Source organism: Rhipicephalus microplus, chromosome 3 (assembly GCF_043290135.1).
Source record: "Rhipicephalus microplus isolate Deutch F79 chromosome 3, USDA_Rmic, whole genome shotgun sequence".
In the NCBI taxonomy this organism is placed as follows: Eukaryota; Metazoa; Arthropoda; class Arachnida; order Ixodida; family Ixodidae; genus Rhipicephalus; species Rhipicephalus microplus.
The window spans coordinates 24,687,008-24,707,995 of record NC_134702.1 but is presented as its reverse complement, the minus strand read 5'-3'; the positions used below and the strand labels follow the sequence as shown (position 1 = coordinate 24,707,995).

General features: G+C 50.0%; 1 protein-coding gene across 1 annotated transcript in view; it reads right to left on the bottom strand.

Moving 5' to 3' along the window:
• LOC119180327 (uncharacterized) overlaps positions 1–20,988 on the bottom strand; it is a 141,620-nt gene that overhangs the window by 81,235 nt on the left and 39,397 nt on the right. Inside the window, exons 4-8 of the mRNA XM_075889103.1 lie at positions 8,691–8,822; positions 3,708–3,830; positions 3,273–3,527; positions 812–934; positions 164–286 (exon numbers count right to left, since the gene is read on the bottom strand). Of these exons, the coding sequence (XP_075745218.1) occupies positions 164–286; positions 812–934; positions 3,273–3,527; positions 3,708–3,830; positions 8,691–8,822 (756 nt within the window). The remainder of the gene's footprint in view (positions 1–163; positions 287–811; positions 935–3,272; positions 3,528–3,707; positions 3,831–8,690; positions 8,823–20,988) is intronic.

The following is a 20,988-nucleotide window of genomic DNA, read 5'->3' as shown; positions in this document are numbered from 1 at the left end:
ACGAGTATCGTAAGGCAGGTTTGCGGTCAAACGCACTGACAATGAGACGGGATCAAAGACGACGCATGTGTGTGTCCTCGTCGGTGCGTTTGCATGGAAACCCTCCCCGGGACGAGCATGCAGCTCAGGCAAGCAACGTTCTCAAGAACGGGAGCGTACGCACCGAGGCACTGAATCCTTGGGTCTCCGGAGTAGCCCTCTTTGCAGGCGCAGTGGTACGAACCCACGTCGTTCAGGCAGACCGCGTTCAGGCCGCAAGCGGTTGGCCTCGAACATTCGTCCAAGTCTGCGGACCGCAAAGTAGGAGAGAGCGAAAGTTCAGGTGGTGCAGCTTGTACAGTTCATTTTTCGCATCTTCGAGAGAAGGACATTATACGACGGCGTTTGTTGGCGAACGTGCCGATAATATACGCACGCCAGTTCTCATAGTGGCGCAGAAAAAAAAAAAAGTAGGTGGTTTTGATTTAGGGCAAGCTGGGGTTGAAATCACACAATGTTTTTAATTTTTTTTGTTGTTGGACGGTTGCCTCTGCTACTCACACGTTATGTGCACGGATCGGCGAAAATTGTATCTTGCAAATAATTCTAGCGTAATATACTTTCGTGTATGTGGAAGCTGGTCAGGTGGCCGCAGAAAACATTTTTACTACAACCGATGACAAAATCGTATACGCTAGTCAATCACAACATTGGACAAAGTGAACATCCTCGAGAAGTATTTTTCGTGAGGTAAGAACAGCGAGATATCTCCACACTTATCTCTATTTTACGCACGTGCCCACACCTGTGCGCCTATACGTATAGAGCTCACCGTGACAACCGGCCGACAGCTGTGCCTCGCCGATGTATCCCAGCTTGCAGCGACAGAAGTAGCTGCCCTCCGTGTTGGTGCAGTCCGTGTTGGCGCCGCAGGCATGCGGGCACTCGTTGATGTCTGCATTGCAGTAATGGCAACACCCAGTCAGCATGCATACCAGCCCAGCAGTGAAGGCAGCGAAAGGAGCGCAACTTGCCCTCAAAGACGGTGAGAACATAACGCACAAGTTCTTCCTTACTTGCCTCCCTTCCCCTTTTTATGTTTCTTAAAGGAACTCGCATCTCAAATGTCGTGGGTGCTTTTTTCAACAAAGAAAAATCCCATGGCTCCACCTCTCCACATCCCGAGGATTGGTTCAGCCTATAGTTGGCGCGTCTCGACTGTCATAACCGCGTGAGCCGATCCCAGAGTAAATGTCATCATCATCATCCTAATCAACATCATCACCAGCCTGACTACGGCCACTGCAGGATAAAGGCCTCTCCCATGTTCTGCCAGTCAGCTCGGTCCTGCGCTTGCTGCTGCCACTTTACACCTGCAAACTTCTCTATAACCTCATCTGGTCACCCAACTTTCTGTCTCTCCCTCACTCGCTTGCCTTTTCTGGGAATCCAGTCAGCCACCCTGTAGCTGTAAGCATAATAGTCAAGATTCTCATGAAGGCTTCGCCCCTGCCAACGCACATGACCGCTACGGTGCAAAAAGTTTATAAGCATTCACGCTACGTAATATACACGCAGTTCACAGTCGGAAATCGGCACGTGACTTTTTGTGAGCCCTGTGCACGCGGTATTTCGTGTAGCCAAAATGGAGGATGATGGGTCAAACATCCCCCCCCCCCATGACACTAAAAAAATGTATTTCAGATTTTGCGTGTATCTATATCTACACGCATACATACGAACACACGTGCGAACATACACAAAGGCTAGTAGCACCTCCTCCTATTCTTACACCTACCCCACCACCCCACTCGGAAAATAAATAAACAAACTCCGCTTACGCCACTACGCGGTGTCAGCCAATGACACCGCGTAGAAATGACTATACGAACGAAAGGCGAGAAAACGGTGCAAACCGACGCGGCACCGAAGCGACCGACGCGGCACGGCTCGCGTCAAATCCTTGGCAGACTGCGCGCGACAATACAATGGCAGCAACTTCACACGCGATTTCGCTTTCAGCCGCGCTACTCGGGTGTCGCGGCTGGCCTCGCGCGGGTCGGCGGCGGCTCCAATTAACGCGAGAAGGATTCGCCTTACGCGGCTTTCTTTGTGTTTCCGACTTTCCCAATTGTCACGGGGTTCGTTATGCGCGCGCCTCCCATTGTTAGGGGCAACGACGCCTCCTTCACGACACGCAACAAGTGTGTACGACAGCCTTGAGCGTATACAAGGCACCGGGCACGTCTGCCACGATGTACACACAGACGCACACGACAGCGTCGTCTGCTACCGAGCGTGAAGAAGGCGCCGAATGCTTTAGCGGTAGACAATTGCGTCCGCGTGCCTTCTTGAACGTGTTGAATGAAGCAGAGGGGCTATTGAAAGTCGAGTCGAGCAAGGCAGCGGTTCAAAATTTCTTCCTGAATACGAGTCGCACAGGGGTAAAGCCACGAGTCTAAGGTCACGTTAGAAGTGTGGCAGCTTGGGCTAGTTGGTATAGCATGACGATAGTTATAGCGCGAGAACAAAACGACGACACAGAGTCTTTCGTGTTCTTCTTGTCTCTGTGTCGTCGTTTTGTTCTCGCGCTATAACTAAGGTCACCTCGCGTACGGGTATGTTGGTCTGTTCTAGAACAAACCAAAATATACCCCCGTATTCACAAACGCTCCTCGACTCGACTTCCACCCTACACTTGACAGAGTTGAGCACGGCGCCACCGCTCGGCTGAAAATGACACTGCGCTACTCAAGAATTGCAACAGATTATCGTTGATATGCAGTGACTTGCCGTTCCTAGAGACGGCGCTCCCATCGGCTTTCTCAAGTGAAGGCGAAGCGTTGAGTGGAGGGACGTTTTAAAATACGGGGGTTAGTTTTCGAAACTGCCGAGGATATCGGGATTCCGTGTTTCCGGCTGCACGCTGTTATCTCCACTTACGCAGTCGGAAACGAAAAATTAAAAAAAATCGTAGTGAAATCACCTGGTTACGCATTATAGATATGGGTAAAGAAAGACAGAAAAGGCGTGTGACTGCTTGGCAAAACGCATTTACGAGACAATTCACAATCGACATCCGTTGAATACGGACAATTCGCGAGCTTACTTCCTCGTTGTGTCACGTGAGCCTACTACTGACGTCACTGATTCTATCGAAAAGACAGTAAATGCCAAAAAAATAATAGTGCGTGCGTTGTTCGTAGTTCCAGAAGTTGTTAAGGGCGTTTCAGAGACAGTTCGTTAAATCTATGAGGCGCAATAGTGTTCGGAAATTCGGACTGCACGCATACCCTGGCAGGCGATCTTCGGGTTTCCGGTGAATCCGGGCGGACATTGGCAGTAGAAACTTCCGGGGGCGTTGACGCACGTTGCGCGCGTTCCGCAGGGGAATTGCGGGTCCAGGCACTCGTCCACGTCCACGCATCCGTGGTGGGCGCGGCCCGGAAGGGGCTTGTAGCCCGGCCGGCACTCGCACTCAAAGCCGCCGGGAAGGTTGTGGCACACGGAGTTGGCGCCGCACGGGTCGTTTCGGCACTCGTCGACATCTGCGCATCGTCATCGCCATCAATCAATCAGTGAATCCATCCATCCATCCATCCATCCATCCATCCATCCATCCATCCATCCATCCATCCATCCATCCATCCATCCATCCATCCATCCATCCATCCATCCATCCATCAATCAATCAATCAATCAATCAATGTTAATGCAGTGATACCTACCGTGACATTCGATCGTGGGGTCTCCGGTGAATCCGTCGGGGCAGATGCACTTGTAGCTGCCCGGTACGTTGTGACAGAGGGCGTTCAGGCCGCAGGCGTTCGGGTCTTGGCACTCGTCAATGTCTGCGAGAGAGGGTGAACAAGGACAAGAAAATTGAAAGTTAAAGCTACGTTTTGTCAGCGATGGGTGAAGTATGCCGTCTTGTTGTGTACGAACACGCCATTAAAGAGCTGATTCGCGACAAGTATACCGGCCACTCGACAACCGTATGTAGATGCATGACAGTAGTATTAATAATTGCTGGGTTTTTACGCGCCTAAACGACGATATGATTATGAGAGACTCCGTAGTGGAGGGCTCCGGAAATTGCGACCTCCTGGAGTTCTTTAACGTGCGCCTAAATCTAAGTATACGCAGGTCTCTTGCATTTTATCCTCCATCGAAGTACGGCCGCCACGGCCGGGATTCGATACCGTGACCTTGGAGTCAGCACTCAAACGCCATAACCACTAGGACAACGCGTCGGCAGGTGCACAAGTACACAAAGGCCTAAAAAAAAAAAAAAAAACGTCATCCTCGGACAAGTACACGCGATGGGGGCAGCGTGCACGCGCGCGGGATTTGCGAGGGCAAGAGCTTGAACCGACAGCGTATAAAATCGTCCCATCTCTGGGCGTCGCGCCGTGAAATCCGCGTTCAGAGGAAGAAAAGAGACGTGCCCTGAAAGCACAAGTGCGCATCTCTCCATGTGCTTTCTTTCTCTTCTTCAGAGAGTCACTCAAACAATTGAATAACAATAATAAAAGCGTCACGTCTGTGTGAGAGTTTGCCACAGAGGCCTTCGCTTTGGCGGATGGCTCTCGGTTACGTTGCACAAGGAGCACAATTTGTTTGTCTTTGTGGGCAATGTTTGTGTTTGTGTGAGTTTGAAAGGAAGGTTTTCTGTGTAACGTGCCACCACGGAATAGATAAAACAAACAAACAAAACGAAGCGCATTGTGTTCTCACCCCTCCAACATTTTTTCTCGTCTCTTTTTCTTTCATTCGTTTCCGTACGAGCACTCGGGAACTACTCGGGTCAGCGCCATCTCTCGGTCTGCCGCGTCATCGCAACGCCGCAAAGCGCGCGTCGCGGTGGGCATTCGCTACGCGTTTGGAGGTGAGTGATCCGACGCTGCTGTCCGCGGCGTGCGGTGTAAGCGAAGCATACACACGTGAAGCATGCATACGTGAATCGTACACAAGTGAAACTATACACACGTAGTAAAACACATACGCAAAATGCGTACCCGCGCATTTCGAGTGTGTACGCTTCGCGCATGCGTATACAGCGAGACAGACAGTTGTGTTGGTGCGTTTGTGCGCGAGAGAAAGGACCGAAAGTGTGACGAATCCGATGATGCATACGAACGTACCATAGCGCGCCCTTTCGGCGTCGGGGGAGGTCTCACTTTCCCAAGCTTTCTGGCCATCGCGGGCGGTGATGTTGCTTCGCGGAAAATCGATTTCGCCTATAAGCTGTTTCGAACGCGATCGAAACGCGCTCGAAATATGAAACGCCTCGCTTCGAGAAAGGCACAAAAAGTGAGCGCGATTCCCCGGCAGGGGGAGTTAGCTGTCAGAATAGGCGTGAGAATGAAATAACGTGTCTGGACAGTTTGGAAAGAGGATAAGATCGGTTGCCCTTTCTTCTTGGGCGCATAGGCGTAGTTTCTTAAGTTACTTCGTTTTTTTTTTAAAAAGGAAACTCGGTAGTAACGTCCACCTCGTCTCGTAGTACGGCGGAGAAGCACGCATTCCTGCTTCAAAATCGAGAACGTTTTCTTCTTTTCTTTTCCACGACCTTGGCAAAAAGACGGAGAAAGGAAAACTGCAATCCTCGTGCTTCGTAAAGTATATGGCGGTCTAAATGACGACAAAAAGAAACGCTCGATGCAGACGACGCCGCAAGTATACAAGCGGACGGTCAGAAACGTGAGACAGACGCTACGTATAGTCTGCGTATCCTTCGAAGCATACGCAAGGTCACCGATGCAACGGTTTACTTATAGCCTCACCTATTGTACGTATGTGTGTGTACTTTCGGTAATGGCTTAAAGCCGACACCGAGAGAAGGAACAAAGTAACGATCGTATGGTCGGAAACGTACACGCCTCAATTATGGGAAGCTATGCGGTTACGCAGTTTCTGCGCGGTTTCGGGTATAAGACATAAAAAAAAATGAAGCAGACGCGAGGGGCAGGGGTGGTAGACAACGGTTCGGTTTCTTCTCCGGCGTTCTTTGTTCGCGCGGCGTGAATTCCGAGAAGCCGTTTCCGAAGGGAATCACGTAAAACGAAGAAGAAACGCAAGAAGAAGAAGAAGATGGTGCCTGTGTGCGGAGACGACAGAATGATATAGACGAGGTTGTTGGTTGGTTGGTTGCACAGGTGCGCTACTCTTCACGTAACCGACAACGAAACGGATGTGCACGCTGTCACTTTCACTTTACTCGGCCATATTTATGGCGCCATTCTTCGAAGGGAAACGAAACGACGCTTCGGTCGGTGGGCGGCGCAGGTTACGGGACCCACGAGAAACAAAGGAAGGGATAGAATAAAACGACAGATAGAAAGTAGACAAGAGGGGAGTTTCAAGGATGCGCATCTTGCCGTCTGGTGTTTCACTCGTTCGTGTAGCAGACGACGGGTTTCGTTGTTTGCCTCGTATATAACCGTTCCACGTCTTGTTCCATCTTCTCCGTACGACCGCTGATCGACAACCGACCCGTAAAAGTCGGCCGGGATTGGTATGATGACAACGCGAAGGGGAACACGGCAAACTGCGTCACGATGGCTCAAACTATCGAGTTCTGAACGAAAATTACTGAAGACGAAGTCTTCGTTGGCTTATTTATTTCATCGCCTTCCTGGAACTGCGTATGATGACTACAGTTTCTCGCTAAATTTTCCCTGTATATGAACGATGGAGGTTGCTGCAGCGTTCCCTCCGGAGATTTTGGTCGGAAACTCCACGCCTCGAACGTTGGGGAATCACTGCATGCGGGATTGAAATCTTGTGTCAGGTAAAACAGCTGCTGCTTCTGCTGGGAAAACACGATTATGTCGATGACAAGTGCTATGCAGGTGCGCTCGCGAAATGTGGACGAAACACCCCGGACTGTTATCGCTGCTAACGAAATAAACGACAGCGACGAAAAAGAAAAATGTCCGACAGAACACGGAGGGAAACGAACCTGCATATGTCGTACAGATTTATATTGCGATTTGAGAGAGAGCGAGAGACGGCAGGAAACATATCGCCGCATATCTTCGCTCACCGGCATGCCTTTATGCGGCGGCTCAAGGCGTTGCGGGAGGCGCATCGTAATCCTCGCCACCTCCGCAGCTTCGACACTCTCAGGTGCCGAATTCTTCGGCATGCAGGGTGTGCAGTATCCGTGTTTGTATGCATGTCGCAGCGAGCCGAGTGTATTAAGCGCGTGCCTCGATCGCCGTCAAGCCCTGCTGATAGATGGGCGGGAGGGATGACTCGCGCGCAGATAGTCGCACGTGCGAGCCCGTGGACGCGCGTCGGGTGCATCCATCACTGTCTACGGCTCGGCGCCGGAGAGCTTCCTACAAGGTTCGCGCTGCCTGTCCGTGCGACCGTGCAAGTCTTCGTCGACACGGCCGAAGTGCCCTTGAACGAAGAAGCTAGTGGACTGGGAGTGGTGTGAGACGCCTACCCCCCCACCCCCGGTGCACTGACGACGTTATTAGGACGTCGCACTCTACTGAGGTCCAAGTAGAGGAGCATGCCGGCACCTCGCGAACTTATACACTGCGATGAGCTCTTCAGAAGGGCGGTACGCTGGTTGAGTTGGTACTGCATCTCCAAGTAAACAACACGAAATAACAAAAGTAGAGGAGAGAGAGGGAGAGGGAGTTCTTTAATGGAGGACAGAAAATTCTTCCGGAGTATATAAAGACATGCCACTCTAAAGACCCCGCACTTCGTCTGAGTGGTTTGTTTTCTTCGTACTTGTTATTTTCCGCAACCTGCCCCGAGATTGCCTCTTCAAGGCAAGAGAAGACAAGTAGGCGACTCCTGACCACGCGCGGAGTGCGAGAAAAATTGCACCGGGGTGAGCAACACCTCAAGGCTCGCTCTGCATAGCCGTGCACTTCGGCGCCGTCAGTGTTCGCGAGAAGACTGTGACCAGCTGTGGCCGCTGTCGCACGACACCTCAATGCAAGTGTCACATGTCCCCTGATTGTTCAACAGACGCGCAAGAACTGTCCGATATATGACGACCTACGCGGTAAACATGCACGACATCTACCACTTACGCCGTAAGAGTGTAGTGATACATGTATGTTAAACCCACCCTGGTGACAACGCCACTAAGTTGCCGGGCTGACAAGCTGGGGGTGTGCAGGCTCTATTTCCTGCTTCAGCGCTTGAATTTCGATACCGCCGAAACTAATTCGTAGTCTCTGACAATGTCATGCCTCCTCATCTTGCTGTACAGAGACATTTTGGCACTTATAAAAATATATAAGGCATATGTCAGTCTCGATAAACATACCACCACTGGACAATGTTGCGTTCGAACGATAAAATCAATCACCGTTTTCTTTTTGGCGTACTATATATACTGTGCATCTTCTTTATTTGTATTGTTAATTTGCGCGTCAGGTCCCTGGCAACTTTCCGAGTCTGGCTGAGCAGACGCGTCCAGAATGTCGAAACCTCGCCTTCCTCGTTCAGCTCTTGCTCGACAAAGTTATTCGTAAGATCCGACTTAAACCAATACTGACGTTGGGCATAGCATTAGTGGATGTGTCATAGTGGCTATACATTACCGTTTGTGCATCATTGCATACAGGGTCGAAATAAGGAGTACGGCTTTCGGACCAGATTCGCACGCGTATTCGTCTATGCAAAACACGCTTTCGCGTAACGCACACCGCGCGCGAATCGCACGTGTGAACACTCACCGTTGCAGGCCACGGTGGCGTTGCCGGTGAAGCCTCGCTGACACTTGCAGACGTAGTGTCCCGGCAGGTTGCAGCACTCGGCGTTCTCCACGCACAACGCTGCCAGCGCGGGTATCTCACACTCGTTGATGTCTGCAGAAAAAGAGCAGCAGTCGTATGAAGCGTTTGATTGTTTAATAGCCGCACTCATATGCATACATATATCTTATATACCACCAGCCTAGATAGGCCTATACGGTAGAGGGAGTTCAATCCCCCGGTCTATCCAGAGTTTGTCATTTTTCATTTATGCATGTAGTATACACACGCATAGAAACACACGCACGAACACATACAAAGGTTAGTTGAACCACTCTCGAAAAAGACTCATGGGTTGATCATGCAATCCGCTAAGACAACTGCAAGGCAAAAAGCCCTCTTCTTTTTCTTTTTGCCAGTCGACGTACACTGATCCTTCAATCACCCCTCAAAAAGCTTTCTTCACTTAACTCAATTTTGCACGGCTTCCAAGATCGGAGTCATTGAAATGCTTTTTGCACTTGGCTTTGTTTTGCACTGCCTCTGTGATCGGCCACCACCTTTGATCAAGCGACGGCGTTTTCGTGCGACGACGTCACCATATGAAGCGTCATAGCACCGCCACAAATTTTGACTATCATAGGGTGCCGTAATCACGCGATGTTTATTTTTTCCCCATCGCTCGCGTTGACGATGACGGTAAATTTTCGCGTTTGTTGAGACGTCTAAGGCGTTCGCCGTAAAATCTTCTGACTACGCCTTTGTCATGTAAGGTATGAAACCGGAAAACTATATGAGTCAAACCACACAAGAGGACACAGTTGGCCCACGCGGAAAGATTCACAACGGTGAGAACGAATGGTGCCAGGTAAGCTGTCACAAAGATCAACAATGCGTGCGTGGAAGATGTATAGAGAGCTACACTTTAATGGGTTTAACACGTGCACTCTCTCGGATGCTCTGAGATGAAGGTATACCGTTAAGGCTGAGTCAAGGACAGCGTTACTACACAGGAGCGCCTTGTTCCAACTATATATGTCTTCGCCGTACGACCGTGGGCTCGAAGCATAACTCTCAAAGAAAAGCCATAGGAAAAAGAAAAAAAAAAGACCAAGAGAAGACAGTCGAGCACGTCCCGTGCTGTAAAAACAGGTACACTCGTTTTCCGCACGGTTCCTCCCATCCGGCTCAAGGTCACTCTCTCACCGGAGCGCCCCCCCTCCCGGCGCCATGAAAACTAAAGAAACAAAAGAGGGCCCCAGACACGTACGCAGCAGGAATCATCATCATCATCCCGATAACGGAAGGAAAACGTTATCTTGCGCGTGCCACGCCGAGCAAGACACGACCCACTATACACTGTTCTCCCTCTAGCGTATGCATGGAGGAAGAAATTACCCGGTGGGGAGAACATTACGTCACGCAGCCGACCTTGTAGAGAGAAGCACTCTGTGAAATATTTCTGCCCTCGAAAGTATCGACTCAAACTCGTGACCTCTGAGAGAGCCAATCGGTCGAGAGCGTTTAATTGTTCGATTGCGCTGTTGTATGTCTGCACTCATGTGCGTCACTTACGTGGTGGACGCGTGTTGGGCTATCCTTTCGTTCTTTTTTTTCCTTCCTACGTAAATGTATAAACGTATCTCTCTCGGTAGGCCACAACTGGAGTGTAAGCTCTCTCTCCTTCTCTCTCACTCACTCACTCACTCACACACACACACACACACACACACACACACACACACACACACACACACACACACACACACACACACACACACACACACACACGCATCACGCTTTGCAAAGGAAAAGCAGCACGATCGAAGCGCCACCTCGTCAGATAACGGCGGCCATGCCCACGTGCGCTAAGAGAAGCGGCTATGTAACAACGCACATACCCTGCCTCACCGAACGTGAAGACCGCGAGATCTCTCCGATGAACGAGAGAGAGCGAGAGAAAATCTTCAGTACAGATACGCCACTGACGTTATAGCTGTCTTACCTCCCCCTCCCGTAGACACCTCTCTATACACTTCGGGTCGCCAGTTTAGCGCCGGAGATATAAGCGATCCCCAGGTGGGCCGTATCGTATAAACAGTCCACTGCGGGGTTCTGCTTCTTCCGGGTCCGTGTGTGTGTGTCGGGACGGCCGCCGACCGTGAAACGATTTTCGGACGGCACATGTATATATATACGAAGAGAGATAAGTACTGTTATAAGCGCATACCGTGGCGTGGGGCTTGCATGAAGTTCAGCGCGTGCCTCCGAAGAAGAGGTTCACGTGTATGGGCTATTACGCCTGTGGACGTTCGCAAACACCCTGAGCCGTTGCGAGGAAGCGAGCGGGCGCTCTCGAATCGCCCGTTTTTTGGCGATTTGTGAGCTTTTCGCTTCCCGGAGCTTTATTTTCCTGCAGGTCTTTCTTTCTTTCTTTCTTTCTTTCTTTCTTTCTTTCTTTCTTTCTTTCTTTCTTTCTTTCTTTCTTTCTTTCTTTCTTTCTTTCTTTCTTTCTTTCTTTCTTTCTTTCTTTCTTTCTTTCTTTCTTTCTTACAATATATATAGCAGACGGTCTTCCCACGTGCAACTCTCCAAAGGGACCTCTCTCCATCGAGGAAGCTTCACCTTCGCTGCCGTGCGCGCGGGGGCCATCTTTGTTTCTTTTTTCCCGCGGAAAATTCGCGAAGGACCAGGTTAGATTCGCACGTCGTTTCCCTTCCTCACACCGTCCTGTAGAGGTGAGATTAGGACGGATTCGCGGCCCGGAAGTCCCGGATGGAACCGGTTGTCCGTTTAGGTTAGTCCTCCGCGCGATCAGGTCTGCTCGATTACACCGCCGACTCGACGACACCGCACGCGACGCAACCATTTCCAGATGAAGGCCCGATCGGACCATTATTCACGACGCTCGCCGTGTGACCCTTCACGGTCACAAATCAACGCGCGCACGCACATGCGTGTGCTCACGCGTGCCTGCGTTGGCGTTGCGTGCTCGTAGATGCGTCTGGTTTTTCTATTTGTTGTGCGCTTTCACGAACATCATCGGCCTGACTACGTCCACTGCAGGACAAAGGCCTCTCCCATGTTCCGCCGGTTAACCCGGTCCTGTGCTTGCTGCTGCCAATTTATACCCGCAAACTTCTTAATCTCATCTGCCCACCTAATCTTCTGTCTCCCCCTAACCCGCTTGCCGTCTCTGGGAATCCAGTCAGTTACCCTTAACGACCAGCGGTTATCCTGTCTACGCGCTACATGCCCGGCCCATGTCCATTCCTTCTTCTTGATTTCAGCTACGATATCCTTAATCCCCGTTTGTTCCCTAATCCACTCTGATCTCTTCTTGTCTCTTAAGGTTACACCTGTCATTTTTCTTTCCATCGCTCGCTGCGTCGTCCTCAATTTAAGTTGAACCCTCTTTGTAAGTCTCCGAGTTTCTGCTCCGTAGCTAAGTACCGGCAAGATACAGCTGTTATATACCTTCCTCTTGAGGGATAGTGGCAATCTACCAGTCATAATTTGAGAATGTTTTCACGAACAGTGGCGAGCAAAGGAACGATAGTTATAGCGAGAGAACAGAACGACGACACAGAGACAAGAAGGATACGAAGGACTCTGTGTCGTCGTTCTGTTATCGCGCTATAACTATCGTCATGTCATACCCAACTAGCCCAAGCTGCCACACTTCTGAGCAAAGGAAGTTAGGAAGAGCAGCAAACGGCAAGACAGAGGGGCTGGCAATTTCTTCAAACCGGTTAGTTACCCTAACTTGGGAAAATTGGGTAAAGAGAATAAAAGGTGATAAAAAACAAGCTACCAAATTAAAATATAAAACAAAACAAGTAGAAAGGAAAACAATACAATAAAATTGTGGCCACGACACAGGCCAGATAATAATGATTATTATTACGGGAGATGCCGTAGTGGAGGGCTCCGAAAATTTCGATCACCTAGTGTTTTTTTTTAATGAGCGCCTAAATGTAAGCACACGGGCGTCAATAATTTTCGCCTCCAACGAAAATGCGGCCGGGATTCGATGCCGCGACCAGCGGGGTAGCGACACGAGCGAGATTTAAAAAGAGAAAAACTTGTACAGCTCCGCAGCGTAGGATTGCGTCAGCACAATGCATCGGCCAAGCATGCTAACTATAAGGTGGTACAACTCGATTTCACCCAGACCCCCGCGGCTAAATAGATAGAATAAATATATTTGCGGCACCAACTGGTCCCAGCGATGCTGCTCACGAGTGTATGATGAGGATGATGTAGTTTTCAGGCAAATCTAGCATTGCGAGATTTGCATGCAGGCATTAGCCTCGCCCGTCACAATACGTTTGCTTCTTTCCATGCGCGCCTGTCAGTGGCTGTGTTTGTACTTATGCGTGTTCATATGGTTGTGTTGTTTTTCACGCACATGTGCATGCTTGCGTGTCCGTGTTCGGTAGCATGTTTTGTGTCGTTATGTCTGCGTTACTCTGGGTGACTTGCGCATAACCGCACACTAAGGCACGCTAGCGGTAAATGATAACAATAAAAAAAATCTATGGTCTGCAACGGATTACCATTCTTTTAATTCATTCGGTCAAATATCGGTAGAAAATGACTGCCAACGCTATAGCAGATTATACTGTGGCGCCGGAGATCTATAGCGTCGCATTTGTTCATATGTATGTTTTACCAAGTGACTAATCGACCACGGTAAAACCATGTGACATGTATACGCTGAACTTTTTCTGTTACTTCAAACTACTCTTGTTTTCGCTCACTGTTACGTGAGCGCTTCATCATCGGAAACAATGTATGCATAAAACACCGAAGAAAGAGATCGCGGAAACAAACAAACAAAAAACATAAGCGCCTCATACAGCAACAAACGTTTGTAAGAAAATGACGACTTAAGTAACAGCAGAAGGCTTTGAGGCGACCATGCCATAACTAAACAGGTGTTAGAACGGCTTATTAGGCAAACTACTAACGTGTACGAATAACAGGCGTGCTTCCAAGGATAACCAAAGACGTGTACGCTGATGATAACGAGTCGCCACCTTACAGAACATGCGTAAAGAGAAAAAGCTGGAACGGCGAACCGTATAGGGCTGCCGCCAACTCTTCATACAGATGCCATTAGCCAGAGAGAGACAGATGAGAAAAAGAGTGTAATAAGGAAAACAGGCGGCATTTCTTTAGACTGGACTGAAAAATGTTTCCATTGTTCTGCCCGGTGCAGCTGGCTGGTTGTTCCATGAGCGTCATTGTACAAGCAAGTCCTCGAAGAATGAACAAGCCGATAATGGCCGTGCCTCGTTAAGCGTCCGAGAAGCTAATGATCAAGGAGCTTGGATATAGCCCGTGGAGATAGGTGTGACAGTTGCGGTTTTCGTGGGCCGGGTATACGCTTGTACTTTCCTCCTGGGCAAAGCGCCACACCATGGAAGAGGAAGAGATGGAGAGGAAACAACGAGGAGGAATCCACATGCGTGATTATGCATTTACATCTACTGCAGCAACACTCATGCACGCACCACCGTTAGTTACCATTCAACACTGGTTTGAATCATTGACCGAGCAGTGGAAATATATATAACCCGCAGAAGCCCTGCCTCTTTCGGCAAGCACAAATACGTTGCTATTCGCTCAAATCAACAGTTTATAGGGCCCATCCATAAGTGTTGCAACTCACCTTTCAGACTACATATTGTAGATTTTAGAGTATACAGTGTTCAAGTATGCCGGTGCAGTAACGCTTTACCAAATCCAATCAGCTACGTTTAACTACTCCTGTAAGAAAACATTGTCCATTTCCCAACAGCCGGGGCTTTAGTCGTCACGGCGCACAATATCGCTTCTAATAGCTCATACATCCTCTTTCGAAGCTGTCTGGGGTATACTATACGTATTTACCAATATGGAAACCTACACGTTCTCATGCATGTAGGTAGCTGCTTGTACGTATAGGACGGGGGTCATAGAGAACGTAACAAGATCGCCTGTGCAAGCGCCAGGTCGTATAGGAATTAGATCGTGCTTACATGCAAGCACGGGATACGTAGCTTCGGGACATCAGCGCGACCTAGTAGATCACGCGAAGACCATAAGGGACCGCAGTTTGGGGTATTCAATAACACATCCGCAGCTGCTAGGCTTATATCTTATTATTTACACATAGTACGGGCCGGTCAACCCGTTCAACAGTTTAACGACGCGCGCGCGATAATATTAAGCTTGCCAGGGCTGTTGCTGTCCGGTGCGCACGTTCACAAGACAATTACACACTGCACGCAAATAATATTAGCGCTACGTATGCATACACGAACACGCTGAGTTAATTTACGTCGACCCGTGCTTATTCCTCGTTACTTGATTAGGGACAAGAACAAGAGAGCCACGACTCAGGTGCACGCACACGTCTTAGGCAGTGCACGCTAAAACATTCGCCTCGTCACGCCCGCTCGCGTGAGTTCGCTGACTCATTTCACTCGCTTATAACATAGCGGGTTCCTTCCTCCCAGGAGGATGAGACGTCCCCACGAGGCCGGTTAAAATAGCGGGTGGAGGAGGAGACGCCGAAATAGCGAGGGAGCACAAAATAGGAAGCGCGCGTGGGAAACGCCATCACTGCAGAGGGCGAGCAACTGCTCTCGATACGACCACGACCAGATGCATGCACGGCGACCTGCTACATCACCGTACAGGCTTGCATGTCCCCCTGGTGGGAGTCGTCATGCGCACGTTACGTATACCTAACAGTATATTTGTTTTTTTATATACGCGTCGTTCCACAACGGTCATCACGCAACGGAAAACGAACTCTCCAGGCGGGAACGAAGGAAAGAGAGAAAGGTCATCTCTGATCGTGGCGTGCCCTTGATGCGTTGTCCTACGAGGGCCGCATACGGCGCGGATGTCGTTTGCGGTGGGCATTGTTCGGGACACTTATATCCTTATAGGCCCTCTTCCTCTGTTACGTACCCCACAGCCACTCCGTGGCTAACGGACCGTGCGTAGCGACGGCTATACCGTGACACGTGCCCGCGTCTACATATACGTCTGGCTTAGAGATGTAGCTTACTGTATCCGGCTTTTGAAAGGGACGTCCATCAGAGGCACGCAATGGAGTACAGAGGCGCTGCACTCGTTGGCGACGGGAAGGAGATGAAGAAAGGAAGAGATGCCAGAGCCGTGATTAGACGTCGGCCTGCTGTTTGAACGTAGCGTGTTTGTATGCGCACGTGGTTGTAAGCGTACAAACAACCGCACACTGCAGTGAAGTGGTGTACAGGACGGACTCACGACGCAGCGTAATCTGTACAATATACTTAGTTCTTCTCCCGAACATCGACGCAGGGCGAGGAAAGCCTGTAGGGTTGCGTGTCGGCCAATCACAACAACCTATACCGGAAGGAAGAGGTTCCTCCGTTGTGTACAAGGTCTTCGTGCGAGTCATCACGTGAGAATCGAGGTGACGCAGCACAACGGGCCCCCTCTCCTTGCCTTGCGCGGAACACAATAGCTATGGCCGGCTTTCGGTGCTGATTGCTGGACGCAATTCCCTCAACCTTTTGCTGCAGTGCACCATACCATGGTTGGACAGACCTCGTTTATATAGCCAAGCTGAGTTCTGTAGGTTCGCACATAGCATAGCCTCGCTATAGCTTTCGATAGCCTAGCTGAGTACCGGAGCCTTTCAGTGCAGTGCACCGAACTGAACGGACGGAGAAGGGAGAGATGGCGTGTCTTTCGACGAGCTTCTTCTTTCCGACTACGCCTGCGTGAGACTTGAAAAAAACAGACAGACAGGGCAGTTGCGTGCGTAGAGTTTTGAAGGGCGAGGCCATCGCTGAATATGGAGGTCTTCACCGTTACCTGTCCGTACGAGCGGAATCGTTGCAGCGCGAGATATACAGAGGTGCGCGAGCAGCAGATGTGTATGCCCGGTTCACGGGAGAGACACACTTCGTGTATACGGGGCCACGGTCGCGGGGACGACGTGAACGGGGTCAACGAACGCCGCTCGAGAGAGAGAGAGAGAGAGAGAGAGAGAGAGAGAGAGAGAGAGAGAGAGAGAGACCGCCCGGCACACAACTCGATAGCCGGAAGGCTTCCTTCCTTATCCTTCTTCCTGCTCCACTCGTCAACGCCTCTCGTACACTTTCTTCTTTCCTCGCCCTTTCCGCCTTTCCGCGGAGGTTCAAGATAGATGCGTCGGCTCACGCGTTAAGAGGCTGCGCGGTAGTTAGACGGTTTTGCACACTAACTGGGCGGGGCTAACACGCGATCTGATTTAGCGGCTACATCCTTCTTCCACTCTTTCAAATCCCGTCCCATGTTGTTACCGTAGATAAAGAACACGTAATGCAACGGTCTAACAGTGATCAATTCTTGCACCAAAAAAAAAAAAAGTCTTAGAAGACACATTTTTCAGGCTCTTCCACTATGACCCCTTCCATTCTGTTATGAGAACTTTCCTCTGTACGTTGATGGCTTTCCGTGATGGACAAGTTCCCGTTTGCTCATCAGATGCACATAAACAGGAACCATATAGACGCGCGCACAGGAAAAGCGCCCCTGTCCCTTTTCCAGATAATCAAACGAGGGCGCCAATTCAACCACACACCATTACACAGTCGGACCTGTCCCTCATTTGTCTATATGCGCAGGGTCATGCCGAGGGCCCGTGAAGTACTGTAGCTCCTGAACTAATGGAACCCTGAAGCATCCGGCGTGCCCAGCGTTCCCTTTCAAGGGAGGTGGGGCAGCTCCCCCTCTTTCTATTAAGTCAATGTATGGGGCAGATTTCGCGCCTCCTCCCTTGGCTGACTAGAAGGGGTGGTCACCCCCCCCCCCCCCCCCGTTCCTCCGTGCTCATACCTATGCCTGAAGCAATGAGGCAGTAATCAGGAGCCCCGATGTTGCATACCAAGAACGATCGGTTCTTTGGTGCCCGTCTTCACGAGAACCGTCGGTTCTCGTGAAGACGGGCACCAAAGGCAGGCTGCCTTGGGCAGCACGTAATTGCTTCATTTTAATCGTTGCATCCAATTGGAAGACGGTTTTACTTACGACTCTTGCGATGGGGGAGGAGGAAGAGGGGGTAGCTGCAGTGAAACGTTGTAGGTTAGACAAGAGAATGAATCCAGTTCCACGCCACTTCGGGCTGTGCGAAAGGTAGATTTCTGCCTCGTCGCGTACGTGGCGTGTGCCCACCTTCACCCAAAGCAGTCGGCGCGACACCGCTCCTCACGTTCACTTCGTACAAGCATGAGTAAAAAACGGCGCGAACGGAAAGCTATCGAGGCCGCTTCCCAAACACAAAGTGCGGAACGCTACGCTTGCTTTCTTTCCTTTTGTCGCGCTAGGTGTGTGACGAAAGAAAGAAAGAAAGAAAGAAAGGAAGAAAGGAAGAAAGAAAGAAAGAAAGAAAGAAAGAAAGAAAGAAAGAAAGAAAGAAAGAAAGAAAGAAAGAAAGAAAGAAAGAAAGAAAGAAAGAAAGAAAGGCCGAGCGATCATTTGACGGTAAGAACTGACTCCCTCGAGAGGACAGCCCATTCTCACGGCAAGATCGGCCCATCAGGCTAGTAAAGGCTGCAGCGACTCCACGAACATAGACGACGCGCGCAAAAGTGAAACGTACGGGAAAAGTCGCGCGTTTTGTGCTCTCGAAAGATCACGTGAAGGCACGGTCATACAGAACTTCTCGAACGAAAGGAACGTGCAAGAAACGACGAAGCCAACCCAAAAGACGTTACGTTTGAACGAAGGAAAGAAGTGTAAATTTAAGGGGTCTTTTTGTTTAGGCACAATATTAACGAGAACTAACGCTCGCGAAAGGTTCTCATTTATAGGTTCTTTTTAATATTATGTTTGAACGACCGCTTTTGAGTGCCGTTTTTTTTTTTTTTGCCTCTACGGTACTTACTGTGCATTCCGGTACATATACGAAAGACTGCAAACCATGCTCTGCGCCACATAATCTGGCAATGGATAAGAATCCGCAGACATAACCAATCTGATTAGAAACATAAATATGCGAGGCACCGCTTAAGACAAGCTACTGCTGGTCAACAGCTATAGTTTATTAGCCCGAGTCCACGGCTACCTCGAATCAGGTGACCGTTTACATTCTGGAATAAATGACTTCTTCAACAAAAGAAAGTTGATTTACGCAGTCTTTACGGAAACCACTTGGAGCTGAAATGCCCAAAGAACCATTTCACTCTCTAGAGCTTCCGCAGCATTCGATATTTCTCATTAGCCATAGAAGCTAATGTTACAAAGTTTCCATAGAAGCCGTGCACAACAGGAGCGATAGGTGACACGCTTACAGTGATAAATGTTTGTTTCGTTCAATCATTTCTAAAGCTTTCTGTGTAGTATTGCTAGTACTTTTTTGTATATTTTACTTTACCTGCGTAGATTCTATTTGGTATACGCTCCCTACAATTAAAAGAAAAAGAAAAAACCTATATAAAGAAAGTACACGATGCAAGCTAGCTAAGAGAAGTTACATAGGAAACTTCGCAAAGAAGTTATACAGAAAACTAGCATCGTAAAGGAAACCAACGTAAGTGTTCCTCTTTCCCGATTTCCCATCCTACCGGGCGCACGTGCTCACGCGATCTATTTATACAAACGACGCTAAAACCGCGCAGGTCAAGTGTACTACGCACTACATCTCCGTGTAACGGTTTTGCGTCATTCCCTTCCCTCATTCGCCACCTATAGACTACGCGGCCAGTCTCCCACTGCTACCCCCCACCAATCCCGGAAGTGACGTCACGCATGCATGCGCGATCCTTTCTTTCACTTCCTACAGGGTCCCGCGGGGCTCGCATCACACCGATGGTCGGTCAGCCAGCAGGCCGCCGGTCACTCTCGCGGCGCAAGGCAAGGCGAGCTTGCGCTGTGCCCGGCAGACCGTGGCCGCCTTCTCTTTATCTTCCCAGTCTTCTTGGTCTTCTCACGAACGCCGCGCCACGCAGCCATCCGCGTCGACCGGCCGGCATAGTAGCGGACCACGCTCGGAAATAATGCTCTCCGGTATAACAACGACGGCCCGCCGCCAGATTGCTCTCGCGTTCGCTTGACCCCCGTGGGTCCTTGCACCCGAACGAGGAGGAGCTCCTCGCTTTCCGAGGCTCTTTTTTTGTCCCGCCGCAAGGCCCGCCAGAGAAATACACGCGCGCTCGCATCCGAGCCACGTCTTCCTCCATTTTTCTTTCTCTCTCTCTCGTCTGAAAGGTCACCGGGCCCCTAAATAACGCCGAACTTGCTCCAGAAACCCGGTGCATTTCATTGAGGGCCGGAAGGATCTGCACCTTAGACGACGAAAGGCAAGCGCTGCGTATAAAGCGCGCTGAACGAGAACGGTATATTACCCAGTTCTTGCTCTTGTTGCCGTTGGCCAGCGGGGCATTCTACCTCGTACCGACCTCTCTTCTTCCGATGAACATACACACACTCTCTCTGGACCAAAGTGGTCGAGGGCAGGCGGCAACTAAAGCAGCGTGGTGCGGCTCCACGGCAGCGTTGTGGCTTTGAGCTAGTTGAGAGATGATGAGATGACGCCAACGTGCTCTGACATATGGGCTACGACACTCGCACTAAGTCGCATTCATAAGTGTTGTTATCATACGCACGCTTGTGACACACTCGAGTGCGGAGACGAGTCGACTTCGACGCATAGGTGTGAGTGCACGGGGGGGGGGGGGGGGGCAAAATCTGCTTTACACTGACTTAGTAAAGCGGGGAGGGGGGTGCTGCCAAGAATCTTCAAGGCTATGCTTCGAGACATTTGTACGGACGCCAATATTTCCTACCCCCTCCCGCCCCCCACACACACAACCCACTTTCTATAACGATAGTTAATCATGCATAAAACAGAAATAAGATCACCAGCGAATAGGGCCCTCTGACTTGATCGAAACAAACTGTGCAGAATCGCCCACTTACTCATCTAGATGAATTAACGTGCAGAAAAAGCCATTATGACAGCACAAAAAACAAACATACGTGAACGTCAGCGCAAGCTCGTTAATTTGGCTGTGAATGTGTAAGTGTCTGTGCATGCATGTGTGTGTGTGTGTGTGTGTGCTCAATTCGAATAACAAAAAATCAGCTATTCATTTTTCGGTTCATAAAGAGTTTGTCCCATCCGTGAATATGCAAGGACAAACACAGAACATACACGCACGTACCGAGGCGAGTTGCACGTAAAAACGCGCACGAACTTGCCAGAAAACTAGGAAGAGTATACGCTCGTCGCAGCGCGAGTGCTCTATATAGT